At 44.9% G+C, this 18,000-nt stretch overlaps 1 protein-coding gene across 3 annotated transcripts in view; it reads right to left on the bottom strand.

Annotated features, from left to right (window-relative positions):
* LOC126996509 (inactive dipeptidyl peptidase 10-like) overlaps positions 1–18,000 on the bottom strand; it is a 77,354-nt gene that overhangs the window by 8,989 nt on the left and 50,365 nt on the right. For 2 of the 3 annotated variants that reach the window (XM_050857038.1, XM_050857039.1), the window contains exons 10-15: positions 10,284–10,407; positions 7,063–7,292; positions 5,898–6,138; positions 4,752–4,814; positions 2,529–2,713; positions 617–758 (exon numbers count right to left, since the gene is read on the bottom strand). In XM_050857038.1, the coding sequence (XP_050712995.1) occupies positions 617–758; positions 2,529–2,713; positions 4,752–4,814; positions 5,898–6,138; positions 7,063–7,292; positions 10,284–10,407 (985 nt within the window). The remainder of the gene's footprint in view (positions 1–616; positions 759–2,528; positions 2,714–4,751; positions 4,815–5,897; positions 6,139–7,062; positions 7,293–10,283; positions 10,408–18,000) is intronic. The other variant, XM_050857040.1, reaches the window with a different exon arrangement.

The raw sequence follows: 18,000 nt of genomic DNA, 5'->3' as shown, positions 1-18,000 counted from the left end.
TCTTCTTCTTCTTCTTCTCCTTTTTCTTTTGTTCGCTTTTTCCTCTTCCTCCCTTCACCTTAATCATCGTCACTCCTTTCATTAATACTACATTCTGGAATCATCTTTTTCTCTCTCTTTCTTTCAACTCTTAATCTACTCTGTTATACTTTTCCTTTTAAACATCTACTCCCCGATTATTTCCTCCCTGCAGTCCCTCGTACTCCACCTCTTTCCTATCATCCATTTCTTTTCTCTCCTTCCTATCATTCTCTCAACCCCCATTCAATCCATTACACTCCTTTTCTTTCCCATCAACTTCGCCCATATCTCCGTCTTCCATCTACCCTACAATCTCTTCTCATCCACTCCCCTTCATCAACCACATCCTTACTCATTCATCTACTTCATCCCTCAATCCTCTTCTCCTCTCCTCATCAGCCTCAGAGTAACCAAAGTCCTTTATAAATTACGTCAGTCTCACCTCTACCTTGATCATGTTTCTTCGTAGTGGGCAGAGTAGAAGACGATGTAAGAGTGGAGGAGGACCTAAGGTGTTTACTCTACTCTACGGGTCTTTATACTTCCCTGAGGGTGGGGGACAAACCAAGGTCTTCATGCTCTACGCCAGTCTTACCTCTCGCTTGATCTTGTCTCCCTGGAATCCCGAGCCGCGCCCGTCAATCATAGCGTAGATAATGTTTTTCTTCGAGGCCAGATAAGTACCCCACGAGAACGTCATCTTGGAGTTCACCGCCTGAGAGCCCGGCGCCGCGTACCTAGGGGAAAAAATGGAAGTCGTAGTGGTAATAGTGATGGTGGTGGTGGTGGTTGTGAATGCATAAAGAGGTGGAAAAGAGGTTAGAGAAACACAACGGCGCCAACAGCAGAACAAAGAGGGTGATACAAAGAAATAATGAAACAGGCAAAGAAAAGAGGGAAAGAGAGAACGAAAGAATTAATGGAGAAAAAGATATAGGATGAAAGAAAACAGGCAGAGGAAGAGAAAAGGGGAGAATGAAAGAGAAAGAAAAAATGTAAAAAAGAAAAGGAAAGAAAGAAAGAGAGGGTTGGCGGTATTAGTTGTAGTAGTAGTAGGTAGTAATAGTAGTAGTAGTAGTAATAGTAGTAGTGTAGTAGTAGTAGTTATAGTAGTAGTAGTAGTAGTAGTAGTAGTAGTAGTAGTCGTAGAAGTAGTAGAAAAGTTGTTATTTACCCTCTCTATATCTATTTAAATACTATTTATCCATCTATCGATCTATTTATTTATATCTCATTCTCTTTTCCTGGACACTCGAAAATTAAACACACACACACACACACACACACACACACACACACACACACACACACACACACACAATTCTATGACATTCCCCTCTCTTGTAAATTTCTGCTCCTCTCCTTTCCCCTTACCCTTGAAATTCTACAATAAGGAACTATGCAAACTTAGCGCCAGATACTTAGGGTCAAGGAGGGGATCCTTATGCGTCTAGCGGGGCTCTCAACGCTCTTATATGCAAAACAGTGTTGGGTCTTACGAGGCTTAAAGTTGGCGTGTGATACCTTGATGGGGAGGAAAGAGGGGAGGGTGAGATGGGGTGTGAAGGGGTGTTAGGAGGGAGGGAGGGAAGTTGATGGAAGGGAAAGTAAGGTGTGCAGAAGAGGGAGAAGTGGAAGGCAGTTGATGGGAAGGTGAGAGAATGTTGGTGTGTAGATGGAGATGATGACGATAGGGTGTGAGTGAGGGAGGGAGGGAGGAAAGAGTGAACGTGTAAGGGTGATATGTGAAGCAGGAAGAGAGAGTAAAGTGAAAAGGGGAGGGAAAATAAGAGGGATCGGAGGTAGATGGGACGGGGTGATGGTGTGGGTGTGTAGATAGGGAAAGTGATGATGAAAGGGAGAGAGGAATGAAAGTATAGAGAAGTGGAATTTAGTTTACATTTGGTAGGAGATGGGGTGATGGTTATGGAAGAATAGGAGTGGAAGGTGGAGTGAATAGGAGTGTGTAGATACGGAAGGTGATGATAAAGGGAAGGGAAATAAGGATGAAGAGAGGAAGAAAGGGAAGAGTGGGCAGGGGTAAGTTGTAAAGGGTAAGAGAGGAAGAAAGGTAAAGGGAAAATAAAGAAGGGAAAGGGAAGGGAAAGAAGGAGGAACAGTGGAAGGATTGGAAGAGTATGAAGGAGGTAAGTTGGAAGGAATAAGTGAGTAAAAAAGGTGATAATGAAGGAAAGATAATGAAGGATGAACGGAGGAAGGGAGAGTAGAGTGGGCAGGAATGGGTTCGAAGGGACAAGGTAGTAAGTGGGCGCATGGGCAGGTCAAGTAATGAGGGGGAAAAAGGGAACTGAATCACCCCCAACCCATCCCGATACCTTCCCACACAGACCCTTCTCCCCATTATCAATAGGCACTGTACTAACGCATGCATAAGAACCATGGGAAAAGGGAGTAAATGGGCGTGTAAATAGAGAATGATAGAACGAAAAAGAGGAAACTGAACTCCCCATTTACCCCTCCCCCCCTCTTAGGCAACGGGTACTCACGCGTGGACGACCATGGGATAGGTGGTAATTTCGTCATCCCTGAAGCCCGGGGGAAGGAGGAGCTGCACGTGGTAGGTGTAGGTGTCGTCACCCTCCAGCTCCACGCGGAAGGCCTGGGTCTGCGGCAGGGCCATCTCCTCCACGCGTTCCCGGAGCTCACTGTAGTTATCTAGCGTGTAGATCAGCTGTGGCGGGGAGAAGGGGAGGTGAGGGCGTGTGTGTGGAGGGTGGGGAGTGTGTGTGTGTGTGGGGAGGCTGTGTGTGTGTTTGTGTGTATAGGGGGGAGAGGAGGTTGAGTGAGTGTAGGGGTATGTGAGGTTGTGTTTAGGGTGGCATGGAGAGGTTGTTTGTGTGGGGGGATGGGAGGTTGTGTTTGTGTGGGGGGATGGGAGGTTGTATGTGTGTGGAGGATGGAGGTTGCGTGTGTGTGTGCGGGAGGATGGGAGATTGTGTTTGGGGGGATGAAGAGCTTGTGTTTGTGTGGGGGAATGGGAGGTTGTATGTGTGTAGGGGGGATGGGAGGTTGTATTTGTAGGGGGATGGAGAGGTTGTGTTTGTGTGGGGGGATGGGAGGTTGTATTTGTAGGGGGATGGAGAGGTTGTGTTTGTGTGGGGGGATGGGAGGTTGTGTGAATGTGTGGGGGATGGGGCGTCGGGGATGTCGTGTGTAAGGGGATGGGGGGGGGGGGTGCTTGTATGAGTCGTGGTTATGATGTATTTCCTCTCCAGTGGCAGCTGTGTTCTATCTATTCATGTTTGTATGTATGTATTGATCTATCTATTTATCTATTCCATACAAAAGAACAAGTGCGCGAATAGTACCTAAGAATCTAAAGTGCACGAAACGAAGCGAAGACGAAACGAGCCGAGACGAAACGATATAAAAAGGAAAACAACTTTAGTCTTTGTCGTTGTTGAGTTCAGATTTTAGTTTAGTTTAGAAGGAAGCGCATCAGGCTATTTTAAGAGACAAACTCACCTTAAGCAGCGTGTTCAAGAGGACGAGATAAAAGAAATAGCGAGCGAGATAAAAATAAGTTGTTTGTATGGCGTTGTGACTCACTGAGAACAAAGAAAGGTGCGTAGTTTATGAGAGAGAGAGAGAGAGAGAGAGAGAGAGAGAGAGAGAGAGCGGTGGCCGTGAGGGGTTCCTCATGTCCTGGAGAGCACAAATTTAATAATGACGCTGTGTCTGCCCCTAAGAGCGAGGGCCCCGCCTCACGCCCAGCTCCGGAGGGGAATGAAGGAGGGAGGGAGGGAGGGAAGCCAGCCAGCCAAGCAGCCCGTTAATATCATGGTAATAATAAAGAGAATGTGTCGTTCGTGTAATTCGTTGCAGGAAAACACAAGAAAACATTTTATTGTTAAAGTTTGTACCAGGACAATACTTTGCCCATGACGCTTAGTGGTTTGTATGAGTGCTGTGAGAAAGTGAACTTGCTGGGGGTGCAGAGGGGGTGAGGGGCTGTTGGACTGGAGTGAGGCGGGGCCAGGGCGGTGCACGGAGACACGAGGCGCAGAGAAAACACTGCGTGGCCGCGGGCTTCCCATCGCCCGGGTGGTGGTGGTGGTGGGGCTGGCGGGGCAAGACCAGCAAGCCTTGACAGGAAAATGGCGCGAGCTGAGCCACTGGTTAGGAGGCTAACGACACTGCGGAGGCACTCTCGCGATGCTTGTATGACTCTTTGCACCCTAAGCGACATCTATGAACATGAGCTTAGACTTTGAACCTTATTATCGGGTAGTACACACATCACAAAGGTCATTGGTGAGGTCAGGTGGCTTCCTTCGCCTCAGCCAATCCCTCAAACGCTCTAACACATTTATCGGAAGGTCGGGAGTAGTCGAAGTGGCAGTGAGGCATTCAGGTGTTTGGCCAAAATTATCGAATATGTATTTGCCTTTTATGTTATTTTACTTTATATTTTTCAGTTCAGTTCAGTTCACGGTCGGGAGTTTCGCCTTGTAGCGGCACTCCCTGATGTAATTCTTAACTGTCTGAGTCTCTTGTTTTCGTCTTTCTTTTTTCTTTACATTTTTTTTATTGATTAACTACTGCCAACGCCGCTCCCGTCAGGTACACAACATTGCCGCTAGTTTGAATGACCTTAATGAAAACCACACAAGCTCTTGGAACCCACGTCGCCCTCCATCCGCAGCGCCCTTAGTCTCGCATCCAGTGTGAAACGACCCTAAGGCAGGCACTGGAGGCAACCACCTTACCCTTGGCGGCTTGGTCATGGCCGTGTGCCCCTTGATGCCGCTCGCCTCGACCTTCTCACCGCTCTGGAACCGATCACCAAACAAACTGCTCTGGTTACCCGCGCCAACCTTAACCTAACCCAACTCTATGGTGGCATGGACAGGACTATATAGTGGTTAAGGGACCTACACCATACTCAGCTCCAAGGATGCTTAAATAAAGGTTCTGGTAAAGGGATTAAAACACTTGCTGAGGGAAGAACTTACGAGTTGTGTGGCGAAACGAACAAAAGGGAAACGAAGAAGAGAATGCCAAGTTTGTTTCAGCTTAACTTACACTCGAGTAGGGAAGTAGTTGTGGAGAGGGGCAAACCATCTGACTAGGCTACAAGAACTTCAGATCGAACGTAGCAAAAGGAAGGAACAAAGGGAAAACAAGGAGGTATCTAAAAAGGGGCTAAACCATCGTACTAGGCTACAAGAACTTAATTAAAAACAAACGTAGGAAGAGAAGGAACAAAGGGAAGAGGAGGTAGGGAAAGAGAGGCCAGGTTCACCCCAGCTTAACTTCATGTGAGCAAGGAGGTAATTGGGACTAAGGGATTACGGGGAAGAGGAGACATCGACGCTCTAAAAAGGCAAGTGTGAGCTCGAGGATCCACCAGCACAAGGGAGCGTGAGGGGGAAACCAACCCAACGAGGAACTGAAGGAACGGGGGAAAAATGCTACCAGAGAGAGAGAGAGAGAGAGAGAGAGAGAGAGAGAGAGAGAGAGAGTAAATACACGCTCACATACACAACCTGACAGGAAAAATAGACACACGAAATTGAAAAAAAAAAATAGAAGGAAAAAATCATACCTGACGAAATCCACACCTCGTAAAACCTCCTCCTCCTCCTCTTTCTCCTTCTCCAACTCCTTCTTCTCCTCCCCTCCTCCTCCTTCACCATCTATCACCTTCTCTTTCTTCTACATCACTAACCCACTCTCTTCTTCCTTTTCCTCGTCTTCATCTTTCTTCTTCTCCTCGTCCTTCTTCTCCTTCCCCTTCTTCTTCACCCTCTTCTACCACCTTCACCTTCTGTACTCCAATCCACTCAAATCTTCCTTCGCCTCATCTCCTTCTTACTCCTCCTCCTCCTCCTCCTCCTCGTCCCATCCCTTACCTGATTACTCCACGCCGTCGAGAAGAGGTAGGCACGAGGCACGTCTGGGCCCTGGCACTCCAGCACGTAGTAGCTGAAGTCGGTGGAGAAGTGGGCGCGGTTGTAGAGGCAGGTGTCCGTCTTGTTGTCGGCCTCGAGGCAGGAGAGGCAGTCCGGCATCATCATCATGGGGGAGGTGACGTCGGAGGTGCGGAAGAGGTGGCGTTCTCCCGGCTTCTCTTCCATCGTGGCTATGTAGTAACTGGAGGAGAGGAAGGAGGAGGAAAGAGGTTAAGTTGAGGTATAGATGGATGCGGAAAGAGGGTGTGACGGTCATGTTCCCCCCACTGGACATTTTCTCCTCTGCCAAATATCATCCAGCCACATGAATATATTTGGACCTCTTTGGATTATTTTTAGGAGCAGCGAGTATCGGGCTTTTTTTTTATTATGGTTTCCTTTTTTTTGTGCCCTTGAGTTGTCTCCTTTGTTGTAAAAAAAAAAAATGTCTATAATATCTGAACTATCAATCCAATACTTAAACATGGCGCCGGGGCAGCTGAGTAACTCGCTGTATATAGAGTTAGTATCATATGCTATAACTGCACGTGGTGGCAATGCTTCTCTTCGTTCCGTTGGTCCTATGAGCCTGTGGTGGGAGGGAGCCTATATTACCCCGGGACAGGGACAGTTTTGACATCCGGGTTACCACAGTTTACTTTCCACAGGTTTTCCCAGGTACCCATTTATCGACGAGCCAGAAAGGAAGGATGAACAGCTGGGTGATGTGCACGCCGACTGCCCAGGCTGGGATTCGAATCCAGACCTAGAGATTCGATATTAGGGACGCTAACCACTGCACAGGAGAATATGTCTAGGGGGGAAATTTGTCAGGGGAGAAAATGTCAGGGGGAAGAAAAGACTCAGGGGGGGAAGGGGGTTATCCTACACTCGGGAAAGGCAGTAAGTGATGGCGTTAGTGCTTCGAAAAAGGAGATACAGAGAGGGAGAAGAGGAAATGGAGAGGGCGAGGCAGAATAACATATGCACGTAATAACTGACCAAGGTGTAAAGTGGGGATAAGAAAGAGGTGAAAAGTACAATCCCCACCTCATCACACACACACACACACACTAACACACACACTCTAGCCCTCCCCTCCCCCCTCATCACTCCCGTAGCTCACATGTAGTTGTTGGTCTGGTCCCAGCCGAGGATCTCCGTGACCTCGTAGGCGCCGTGGGTGATGGGGATGACCTGGTGCATGCGGACGTTGTACAGGTTGACGTGCTTGAACTCCCCCTGGTTGCCATTCCTCACGGGCAGGCGGACCAGGAAGCTTTGGCCGTCCTGCGAGAAGATGGGCGCGTCGTACAATTCCACCCAGCCTCGCCCGCCTGACTGCTCTCTGTGCGTCTGTGGAGGTAAAGAAAAAGGGTGTTAAGAGTGATTATGGAGGTGGAAGAAGATGATGTAGATATGAATAAAACAAATAAAGAAAAACTTCACCCATCTGTGCGTCTGTGGAGGTAAAGAAAAAGAGAGTTAGGAGTTGATTATGCAGGTGGAAGAAGATGATATAGATATGAAACATTCAAATAAAGAAACACTCCACCCATTGACATCTTCCACCTGTGCGTCTGTGGAGGTAAAGAAAAAGAGTGTTAAGAGTGATTATGCAGGTGGAAGAAGATGATGTAGATATGAAAAAAAAAGTAAAGAAAACTCCACCCATTGACATCTTCCACCTGTGCGTCTGTGGAGGTAAAGAAAAAGAGTGTTAAGAGTGATTATGCAGGTGGAAGAAGATGATATAGATATGAAGAAAAACAAAACAAATAAAGAAAAGCTCCACCCATTCACATCTTCCATCTGTGCGTCTGTGGAGGTAAAGAAAAAGAGTGTTAAGCGTTAATTATGACAAGTGGAATATGATATAGGGATGGGAAAACAGATAAAGAAATTTTGTACCTATCCATATCACCCACCTGGCTGCTCACTGTGCGTCTGTGTAGGTGAGAAAGAGAGAGCGTTGAGTGTTAATTATGACAGGTGAAAGATTTTATATAGAGGGAAAAATAAGCAGGTAAAAAAAACTCCATCTATCAACACCAATACCAAAAACTCCTCTGGTTTCTCTGTGTCTGTAAAGGTGGAAAAGAGAGAGTATTCAGTGTTAATCATGATAGGTGGGGGTGGAAGGTGATATAGGGATGAAAATGCAAGTAAAAAAAAGAAACTCCACCCATCAACGTCATATATTTCTCCGTTGTTTGTGTGTCTGTAAAGGTGAGAAAGAGAGAGTGTTCAGCGTTAATCATGACAGGTGGGGTGGAAGGTGATATAGGGATGAAAATGCAAGTAAAAAAGAAACGCCAATTATCAACGTCATAAATTTCTCTGTTCTTATGTGTGTCTGTAAAGGTGAGAAAGAGAGAGTATTCAGCGTTAATCATGACAGGTGGGGTGGAAGGTGATATAGGGATGAAAATGCAAGTAAAAAAAAGAAACTCCACCCATCAACGTCATATATTTCTCTGTTCTTTGTGTGTCTGTAAAGGTAAGAAAAGATAGAGCGTAGAGAGTTGATAAAGACAGATGGAAGGTGATACAAAGATGAAAAAACAGGTAAAAAAAAAAAAAAGCTCCACCTGTCCACATCATCCACCTGACTTTTCTCTCTGTGCGTATGCAAAGGTGAAAAAAAAAAAAAGCGGGAGAATTCAAGCTCATCCCTACGCTGTCCAACTTTCCAATGCAAGAGTTAACCCGAGTCTTCATTTTTCTATCCCTCTCCTTGGTAAACCGTGCAAAAGCCTTTCTTCTGCTGTATTTTCTCCTTCCTCCAGCTTGAGAAAGAAAGAGTGGGCGAGAAAAAAACCTCAAGTGTTGCTTTTGTGGGTGTCGTAAACTTAAGAATAACAATGTGTGTGTGTGTGTGTGTGTGTGTGTGTGTGTGTGTGTGTGTGTGTGTGTGTGTGTGTGTGTGTGTGTGTGTGTGTGTGTGTGTGTACGCGGTAAAGGTCTGTTTTGCAATTCAGAACATTCACTCGACACTTTCAACCTAAGACCATTAAAGTTTCCAATATATTGAAATTTAAAACCTTTTACCGCTTCGCCCCGCCCTGCCCCCTTCCCCTTTTGCCCCGCTGATCCCCGCCCCTTCCCCTTACCCATGCCCCGCCCCGCCCCGCCACTGCCCCGCCCCACTACAGCTCAGCGGCTCAAAGGAGGATGAAAAGAGGAAGAAGACGCAGCCGAAAGAGGGAAAGAAATTGAGGAAGAAGATAGTAAGCTCCAACGTGTGTGTGTGTGTGTGTGTGTTCTATCTATATCGTCCTGACACACACACACACACACACACACACACACACACGAAAAACACATACACAAAACGAAATGAGGTGAAAAAGACTTTAAATTAAGAGAAATACGATACAGGTAGATGAGAGAGAGAGAGAGAGAGAGAGAGAGAGAGAGAGAGAGAGAGAGAGAGAGAGAGAGAGAGAGAGAGAGAGAGAGAGAGAGAGAGAGAGAGAGAGAGAAATCCTAAACACCCAGCAGCTGACAAAAGGCGATAAGTAGCTAAGGAAACAGGATACAGGGCGTTCGAGGAGGTGACTATAAACAGGAGCGAACCCGGGTCACTGGTGGAGTTCCCCAAGAATCGGTTTGGGGTCCATTGTTATTTAGACAGACATAAACAGACGGAGAACATAAGTATACAGAGCGGCTGCGAGGGGAGACTGTGTTGTAGGTGAAGTGTGTGTTGTGTCCTATTGATTCACTTAGATACATAAATTTATTGGGAGACTGTGTTGTACGTAAAGTGTTTGTGGGGTGTGTTCTATTGATTCACTTAGATACATAAATAAATTGGGAGACTGTGTTGTACGTGAAGTGTTTGTGGGGTGTGTTCTATTGATTCACTTGGAGACATAAATATATTGGGAGCATACACTATGGCTGCGCGTGGCCTTGGTGCGCATCGCTGTAACACATAAAAACAAACGAAGAATACAAAAACAGAGGAAGGGTAACAGCTACATGGTGAAAAGAAGATACAGGTACAGGTTCTAAGGAGCAGTAAGTAGCGGGCTTTTTTTTCTTTAATATTGTTTTCTTTTTTATTTACGCCCTTGAACTGTCTCCTTTGCTGTAAAAAAAAAAAAAAAATCCACCTCCCACATCAACTACATCCAAAGGCCGAAGAGGAGACCAGTCGCATTCTAATTACTGCTTTGTTATGTTCAGGTTACAGAAGACTGATCAGACCACTAGTAGGATCATAAAACTACCCCTGCAAATGCCCAAAACTCCTACGAAAGCCTTGTCAAATGTACGCGCTTGGGGGCTGAAAAGTTTGAGAATATGACCCACAGGCACAGAGACAGTCGCAGTGCTTACCGTCTCGCAGTAGTAGAGCGGCGGCTGGCAGAGGGTGATGACCGAGGTGTTCTGTGCCCTGTTCATCCACACGACGCTGACGGCGCTGTTGTCCACCCAGGTGAGAGCCGTGAAGTAGTGGTCCCTGCAGGCGGTGGTGGGGGTGGTGAGGTGAAGGTGGTGGTGATGAAGAGGGTGGTGGTGGTAGTAGTGGTGTGTGTGTGTGTGTGTGTGTGTGTGTGTGTGTGTGTGTGTGTTTAAACATGCAAGTGCACACTCTCGTAATGACACACGCACACGCACAAACTTTAATTTCCTGGCATACACTCCACACACACACACACACACACACACACACACACACACACACACACACACACACACACACACACAGTACTCTCTCTCTCTCTGTGTGTGTGCGCGCACACACACACACACACACACACACACACACACACACACACACACACACTGATCTATCACGTCACACTCAAATAAACAAACAAGACTGTGGCATCACGTCACAGACTTGTTCGTTCGAGTTTAGCAAAAACTACTAATAAATAAATAGATGGATAACGAGTCACTTCAAATACAAAAGAGGAAAATAAACCTTACAATAACATTTCCGTAAATACAGAGACAGAAATAGAGACAGAGAATGAGAGAAAGTTGTGTATTATAGAAAAGGCTAAAAAGGTTGTGATACAGACTTGTGCATTCAGAGACAAAAAGAAATTAAAGGAAGTACTAGATCAACGTTAACAGGACGGTGACTTGAAAACGTGCAGAGTGCAACGCAACACTAACATCATTTACTTCAGGATTTCGATCGAACGTACCAATACTGAGAGAGAGAGAGAGAGAGAGAGAGAGAGAGAGAGAGAGAGAGAGAGAGAGAGAGAGAGAGAGAGAGAGAGAGAGAGAGAGAGAGAGAGAGAGAGAGAGAGAGAGAGAGAGAGAGAGAGAGAGAGAGAGAGAGAGAGAGAGAGAGAAGAAAAAAAAAATCTCAACTGTACCGAATGTTCAGAAAATTGATGAGAGAGAGAGAGAAGGAAAAAAAAAAGATCTCAACTGTACCGAATGTTCAGAAAATTGATGATTACCAAATTGGAAGAAAAAAATACATGTGGTTTAGAATTCTAGTCAAGCAAAGGAAATAAAGAAGGAAGGAAAGGTGGATTAAGAGAACGAGGATGGGCGAAACTGAAACAATGGTTAGCGAAAAAAGAGAGGAGAGGAGGGAGAAAGGAGAGAAGAAACGTGAAGAAGGGAAAGAAGAGGAAAGGATTTGAAAGATGAGGATGGTGGAGCAAAACTGTGAAGAGAAATAGAGTGTGTGTGAATGGGGGAAGGTAAAGAAGGACGGTACAAGGAGAAAAGGATATAAATGGGTGAGGAAAGATGAGGAAAGGAAAGGAGAGGAGGGGAGAGGAGAGAGGATGAAAGAAAATGATAGATATAATAAAGTGTGAAGAGAAACAGAACAATGGCAACTATGGGGAGGTGAAGAGTTGTGGAGAAGAGAGAAAATAAAGAATATAAACATGAGAACTGGAAGGTAGAGGAGAAGTGAGCTGCAAAAAGTAAGAAAAGCAAAAGGGTGAAGAGAAAGATACCATATACAACAGCGGGTAAAGAAAGGAGAGAGGAAGGGAGATAAAGGAAGAGAACTGGAAGGTAGAGGAGAGGTGAGGTACAGAAAGTAAATAAGAGGAGCAAAAGGGTGAAGAGAAAGATGGCATATACAAAAGCGGGTAAAGAAAGAAGAGAGGAAGGAAGAGAAAGAAGATAGGAAAGGTGAGAATGTGAGAGTGAAAATGAGAATAGAAACAGGACGGTTGCAAGTGAAGGAGAGAGGAAAAAGGTAGGGAGAAAAGATGCAAGGAGAGACGAAGAGAGGAGAGGAGAGGAGAGGAAAGGAGAGGCGAGCAGGGAAGGACAAATGGAGAAGTGGTTTACATATATTGGGCATGGAACACTATAGGGACGAACAGGAGAGGAGGGGAAAGAGATGGATGGAGGAAGAATAGAAAATAGAGAGGGGGAAGTATTAGAATTGTATGAGGGAAGGAAAGCGAAGAGTTGGGAAGGAATGTGGAAGAGAAATGGTGCAAAGCGGATACGAATGAAGAACTGGAAGGGGGGAAGGAGAAAAGGAGGAAAAGGAATGGAAAAGGACGTTAAGAGGAGAGGACGAGAAGAGGTAGATAAAGAGAGGAAGAGGACTGGGTGCAATATGGATGGGAATAAGGTGGAGGAGAGGAAGGGAAAAAAAGAAGAGGAAAGGAAATAGAGAAGAGGTTTTAGAATAGATGGGAGGGAGGTAGGTAAGGAAAGGAAGAAGTGGAAAGAGGAGAGGAAAAGGACAGGGTGAAAGGTGACTGGGAAAGAAGGAGGAGGAAAGACGAAGGGAAGGAGGAGGAGGTGGAGGAGGAGGAGGAGGATGGGAAAAAGAGGAGGACGAGGTTTCTGAGTAAATGTTAAGAAAAAAAACGGAAAGTAAGTTCAGGAAAAGGTTCTGTAAATAAGGAAAAGGCAGTGAAATAAAATAGACAGACAGACAGATACAGACAGCTCAAAAGACAGACAGACGGGTGGAGAGAGAGATCAAGTGAAAGAGACGGAGAAGAGCGAGAACAACAAAAAAAGAAAAGAAAAGAAACCCACGAAGAAAGATGACAAACGGTAAAAAGAAAAGAAGAAAAGAAGATGAAGGAGAAGAAGAAAAAGAAGAAGATACATGAGATAAAACCGGGAAGACGAAGAAGAGGCGACCTTAAATAACACAAAAAAAAGAATGAAGGGAAAAAGAAACAGACAAGTGATTTAAACAAAGGAGAGAAGAAAACGAAAAAAAACAACAACGTTAGTACAGAGAAAAAAAAAAAACTGAAGAAAAATGAGGTAGGAAAAAAGTCAGAAAGAAGCATGTATAATTGAATAAATGAAGTGAATGAAGGAAGGAATGAAGGAGAGAAGGAAGGAGAAGGATAACAACAAAGGAGAGGAGAAAACGAAAAAAATAAATAAAACGTTAGTACAGAGAGAAAAAAGAAAAGAAACAGTGAAGAAAAATGAGGTAGGAAGAAAGACAGAAAGAAAGCATGTATAACCGAATGAATGAAGTGAAGGAATGAAGGAATGAAGGAGAGAAGGAAGGACAGGACCAGAACAGGATCAGATGACTCCGTGAATGCATAAATATTAACAAGCAGGTTACGACACAAGCAATCGAGCCAAACAGAAGAAAAAAAAAGAAGTATGAAAAGAAAACAAACACACAAACACACATGCGCTTCAGACACAAACACGGGCAGAGGAACAAGTCGTTTTTAGGACCAGAAGACAAGCAGAAATAAGCAGAAAGCAGGAATAAAGCAACAGGAAGATAGATAGATAGATAGATAGATAGATAGATAGAGATAGATAGATAGATAGAGATAGATAGATATAGAGAGGGAGAGAAACCAGGAATATAGCAACAGGCAGATAGATAGACATAGATAGATAGATAGAAAGATAGATAGATAGATAGATACAGATAGATAAATGGAGAGAGAGAGAGAGAGAGAGAGAGAGAGAGAGAGAGAGAGAGAGAGAGAGAGAGAGAGAGAGAGAGAGAGAGAGAGAGAGAGAGAGAGAGAGAGAGAGAGAGAGAGAGAGAGAAGAAAGGAGAAGAAAGGAGAAGGGCGGTAAACAATACAGAGAGGAATAAAAGATAGACAGAGAGACAAACAGACAGAGAGACAGAGAGACGGACCCAAAAACATATAAAAGCGTTTGGCGGAAGAAAGAGAGAGAAAACGAAAATCGAGGAAAGATATATATATAAAAAAAAAGAGAAAAAAATCCTACTGAGAAATAGACAGACAGAAAAAAAAAAGGCTATGAACAGAAAAGAAGAAGGAATTTACGAAGAACAAAAGAGTAAGGGAAAAAAAGAAAAAAAAAGAATATCAGGTAGCAGAATAAAACCAAGAAGAAGAAGAAGAAGAAGAGGAAGAAGAAGAAGAAGAAGAAAAAAGAACAAGAAGAGAGAGCGAAATACGGAAAGAGCGAAAACAAAAATGAAAAAAAAAACCACGAAGAGAGAAGACAAACAGTAAAAAGAAGAAGAAGAAGAAGAAAAAGAAGAAGAGAGCAAAATACGAAAAGAGCGAGAACAAAAAACAAAACAAAAACACGAAGAAAGAAGACAAACAGTATAAAGAAAAGAAGAAGAAGAACAGAAGAAGAGAATTCAGAAAAAATAGACAAGAAGAAGAAAAAGAAGAAGAAAAGAAGAAGAGAAATCAGAAAAATAGACAAGAAGAAGAAAAAGAAGAAGAAAAGAAGAAGAGAAATCAGAAAAATAGACAAGAAGAAGAAAAAGAAGAAGAATAGAAGAAGAGAAATCAGAAAAATAGACAAGAAGAAGAAAAAGAAGAAGAAAAGAAGAAGAGAAATCAGAAAAATAGACAAGAAGAAAAAGAAGAAGAAAAGAAGAAGAGAAATCAGAAAAATAGACAAGAAGAAGAAAAAGAAGAAGAAGAATATAAGAAGAGAAATCAGAAAAATAGACAAGAAGAAGAAGAAGAAGAAGAATAGAAGAAGAGAAATCAGAAAAAATAGACAAGAAGAAGAAAAAGAAGAAAAGAAGAAGAGAAATCAGAAAAAATAGACAAGAAGAAGAAAAAGAAGAAGGAAAGAAGAAGAGAAATCAGAAAAAATAGACAAGAAGAAGAAAAAGAAGAAGAAAAGAAGAAGAGAAATCAGAAAAAATAGACAAGAAGAAGAAAAAGAAGAAGGAAAGAAGAAGAGAAATCAGAAAAAATAGACAAGAAGAAGAAAAAGAAGAAGAAAAGAAGAAGAGAAATCAGAAAAATAGACAAGAAGAAGAAGAAAAAGAAGACTAAGAAGAAGAACAAGAAAAATAGACAAGAAGAAGAAAAAGAAGACTAAGAACAAGATCAAGAACAAGAAAAAGAAGAAAGAAAAAACAGAAAGAAATATACAAACACACACACAAGAACAATAAAGAAACAAGACCAAGACTGCAGAGAACAAGAACAAGGACAAAGAACAAGGACGAAGACGAAAAGAGGACGAAGAAGATCAGATCAGTAAGTAAGTAAGTAAAGTAAGAAAAAGGATCCAGAGAACATCACTCAACGAACATATACGCGGGGTGAGGGTGGGCTTCATGGGGGGAGGGGTTGGTGGTGGTGGGGGGGTCCCGGGTGGTGGTGGTGGTGGTGGGCCTCGCGTAGGGGTCAAACGGGTAGCAGGTGCGCGCTAACCACCTGGCAGCGAGAGAGAGAGAAAGAGAAGGAGCACAAGGAAGAAAAAGGGAAGGAAGCAGCGTTGCCAGATTATCGTACTCACCACAACGTATTTATCATTTTTAAGCCTCAAACTCTCGTACCTACACGAATATCGACAGAAAATCATCAACGTTAGCATTAAAACTGTTATTTATTGATGTTTGTTTGTTTTTTGCTATAGTTATCGGTCAGAAACTACGAAAATGCAATGCGATGAGTACGATAATTTGGCACAGCTGGAAGGAAGGAAGAAGAAATGGCGGGTGAAGATGGAAGAGGAGGAGGAGGAGGAGGAGGTAAAAGAAGAAGAAGAAAAAGTAGATGAAAAAAAAGGAAACCATGAGAAAGTATTAGAGAAAGAGAAAAAGGAAGAAAAAAAGAGGAATTGAAAATGGAAGAGGAGGAAGATCGAGAAAGAGGAGAAGGAGGAGGAAAATAAGAAGAAGAAGAAGAGAGAGAGAGAGAGAGAGAGAGAGAGAGAGAGAGAGAGAGAGAGAGAGAGAGAGAGAGAGAGAGAGAGAGAGAGAGAGAGAGAGAGAGAGAGAGAGAGAGAGAGAGAGAGAGAAAATACACAAGCTGTCTATATTCTAATGTGACAAAGCGTTAACATTGAGGTCATCCACTTTTAGGTGAATTTGGAGGAGGAGGAGGAGGAGGAGGAGGAGGAGGAGGAGGAGGAGGAGGAGGTGTAAAGAGGAGAAACAAGAGGTAGCAGGAATAGGAGGAACACGAATTGAAAAAGTAACATAAGAAGGATGAAGAGGAGAGGAGGAAGAGGAAGAAGTGGAACAGGAAAATGAGTAAACTAAGGAGGAAAGGAAAAAAATAAAGAGGAGGAGAAGAAGGAGGAGGAGGAGGAAGTTGAAACAAGGATCGTATTTCGGGAGCTGGAAGAGGAAGAGGAGGAAGAAGAGGGATGGAATGGCGTTTCGGTGGAGATGAGGAAGGGAGAGGAAGAAGAGGAAGTCACAAGATGAAGAAGACTATAGAGGAGTCGGCGTTGGACGAAAGGAATATCTCGAACAAAGGAACAAAAACAGGAAGAGGAGAAGGAAGGGAGGAGGAGGAGGAGGAGGAAGAGGAGTGGAATAGTGGTGGTGGTGGTGGTGTATAAGGGAGCAGGTACTGGTGGTAATACAAAAAAGTGCATATCTAAGGAAAAACTGAACCAAATGAAACACTTGCGGATGCGTGTGTTTCACCTCGGACAGTGCCGTGATAGTAGGGGCGGTGGTGGTGGTGGTGGTGGTGGAGTAATCAACCAAAAACTCTAAGAAAGGTAGGGAGTCAAATAAGTAAGGGAAGGAAGGGTAAAAAGGTAAGGTACTCGTCCACTTGAGTGCCACCAACTTGGCAAAAGGGCAACAAAATGACCCACCAATACTGTCACATCAGGCCCGTGAGAGCCGTGGGGGGGAGGGGGGCTGGCAGAGTCTAGCACTACACACCAAAAATGGACTTGTTTGGGTGGGTGAGGGTGGGTGAGGTGAGACGGGGTGAGTAGTGTGAAGAGAAACACGCAGCGGCTGAGCTCAGGCCGGCGTGTGGAGGCGGGCGTGGCGTGGCGTGGTGGACGGAAGGTGCTCTGGACTCTGAACACCCTGCGAGGCGGCCGTCCCATCTTCCGCCGGGTGAGAGCGCGACACATGGCTCGCTGTATTGCCAGGCGTCGCCCAGCCATGCATGAGACACAGAGGGAGGGAGGCACGGCGCCACGCTTGCTGCACCGTCGCCAGTGTGTGTTGGCGTGACACAGACAACGCCACTCAGCCTCTGACACATAGAAACAAGACACGTGTGTGATCCATCAAGAAGAGGGTCCAGGGGTAAGGAGGACTGTCTGAGGGAAGCGTCACACCGAAAGCCGTGAACACCAAGGCTGTCAGCTACTCGGCGCGTCACTACGACACACAACTACCGGGGGGACTCAGTGAGGGGGAAGTCGCGGACAGAAGTGAGCAGTTAGAGTGAGGGTGAAGAGAACAGTTACAAGGAACAACAACGTCCTCATCTCCGTTTGTTTGCTCTGGTGGCTCAGGCTGACGCGCCCCGCATGACTACTGGACCAAGGCACCGCGGCGCTGCACGCATTGATGACTGACTGACTGGGGAGAATTTACTGTTGAGGGGCCAGGCCTGTGGCGGTGTTATGAACTAATGAATAGTTAGTGATATGGATGGGAGGGAGGGGAGTGTTGCCACGCGGCATGGTAGTGATGGTGGTGGTGGTGGTGATGGTGGTGGTGTTAGTGGGGCCAGCCTCCCCGGCGGGCAGCCCCGGCGTTACTGCCTGAGCTGTGGCGGCCGTCGGCTGAGGGCCCCGGCCGCCGCTGCCGCCGCCGCCGCCGCTTGGTGCTAGTGATGTTGGTGCCACCAAGGCCAAAACTACACTTAAGTGAGACAACAAACGATAAGAACGTCGTTAATCCTCC

Source organism: Eriocheir sinensis, chromosome 10 (assembly GCF_024679095.1).
Source record: "Eriocheir sinensis breed Jianghai 21 chromosome 10, ASM2467909v1, whole genome shotgun sequence".
Taxonomy (NCBI): Eukaryota; Metazoa; Arthropoda; class Malacostraca; order Decapoda; family Varunidae; genus Eriocheir; species Eriocheir sinensis.
The sequence above is the reverse complement of the archived record's forward strand: the minus strand, read 5'-3'. Positions and strand labels throughout refer to the sequence as shown.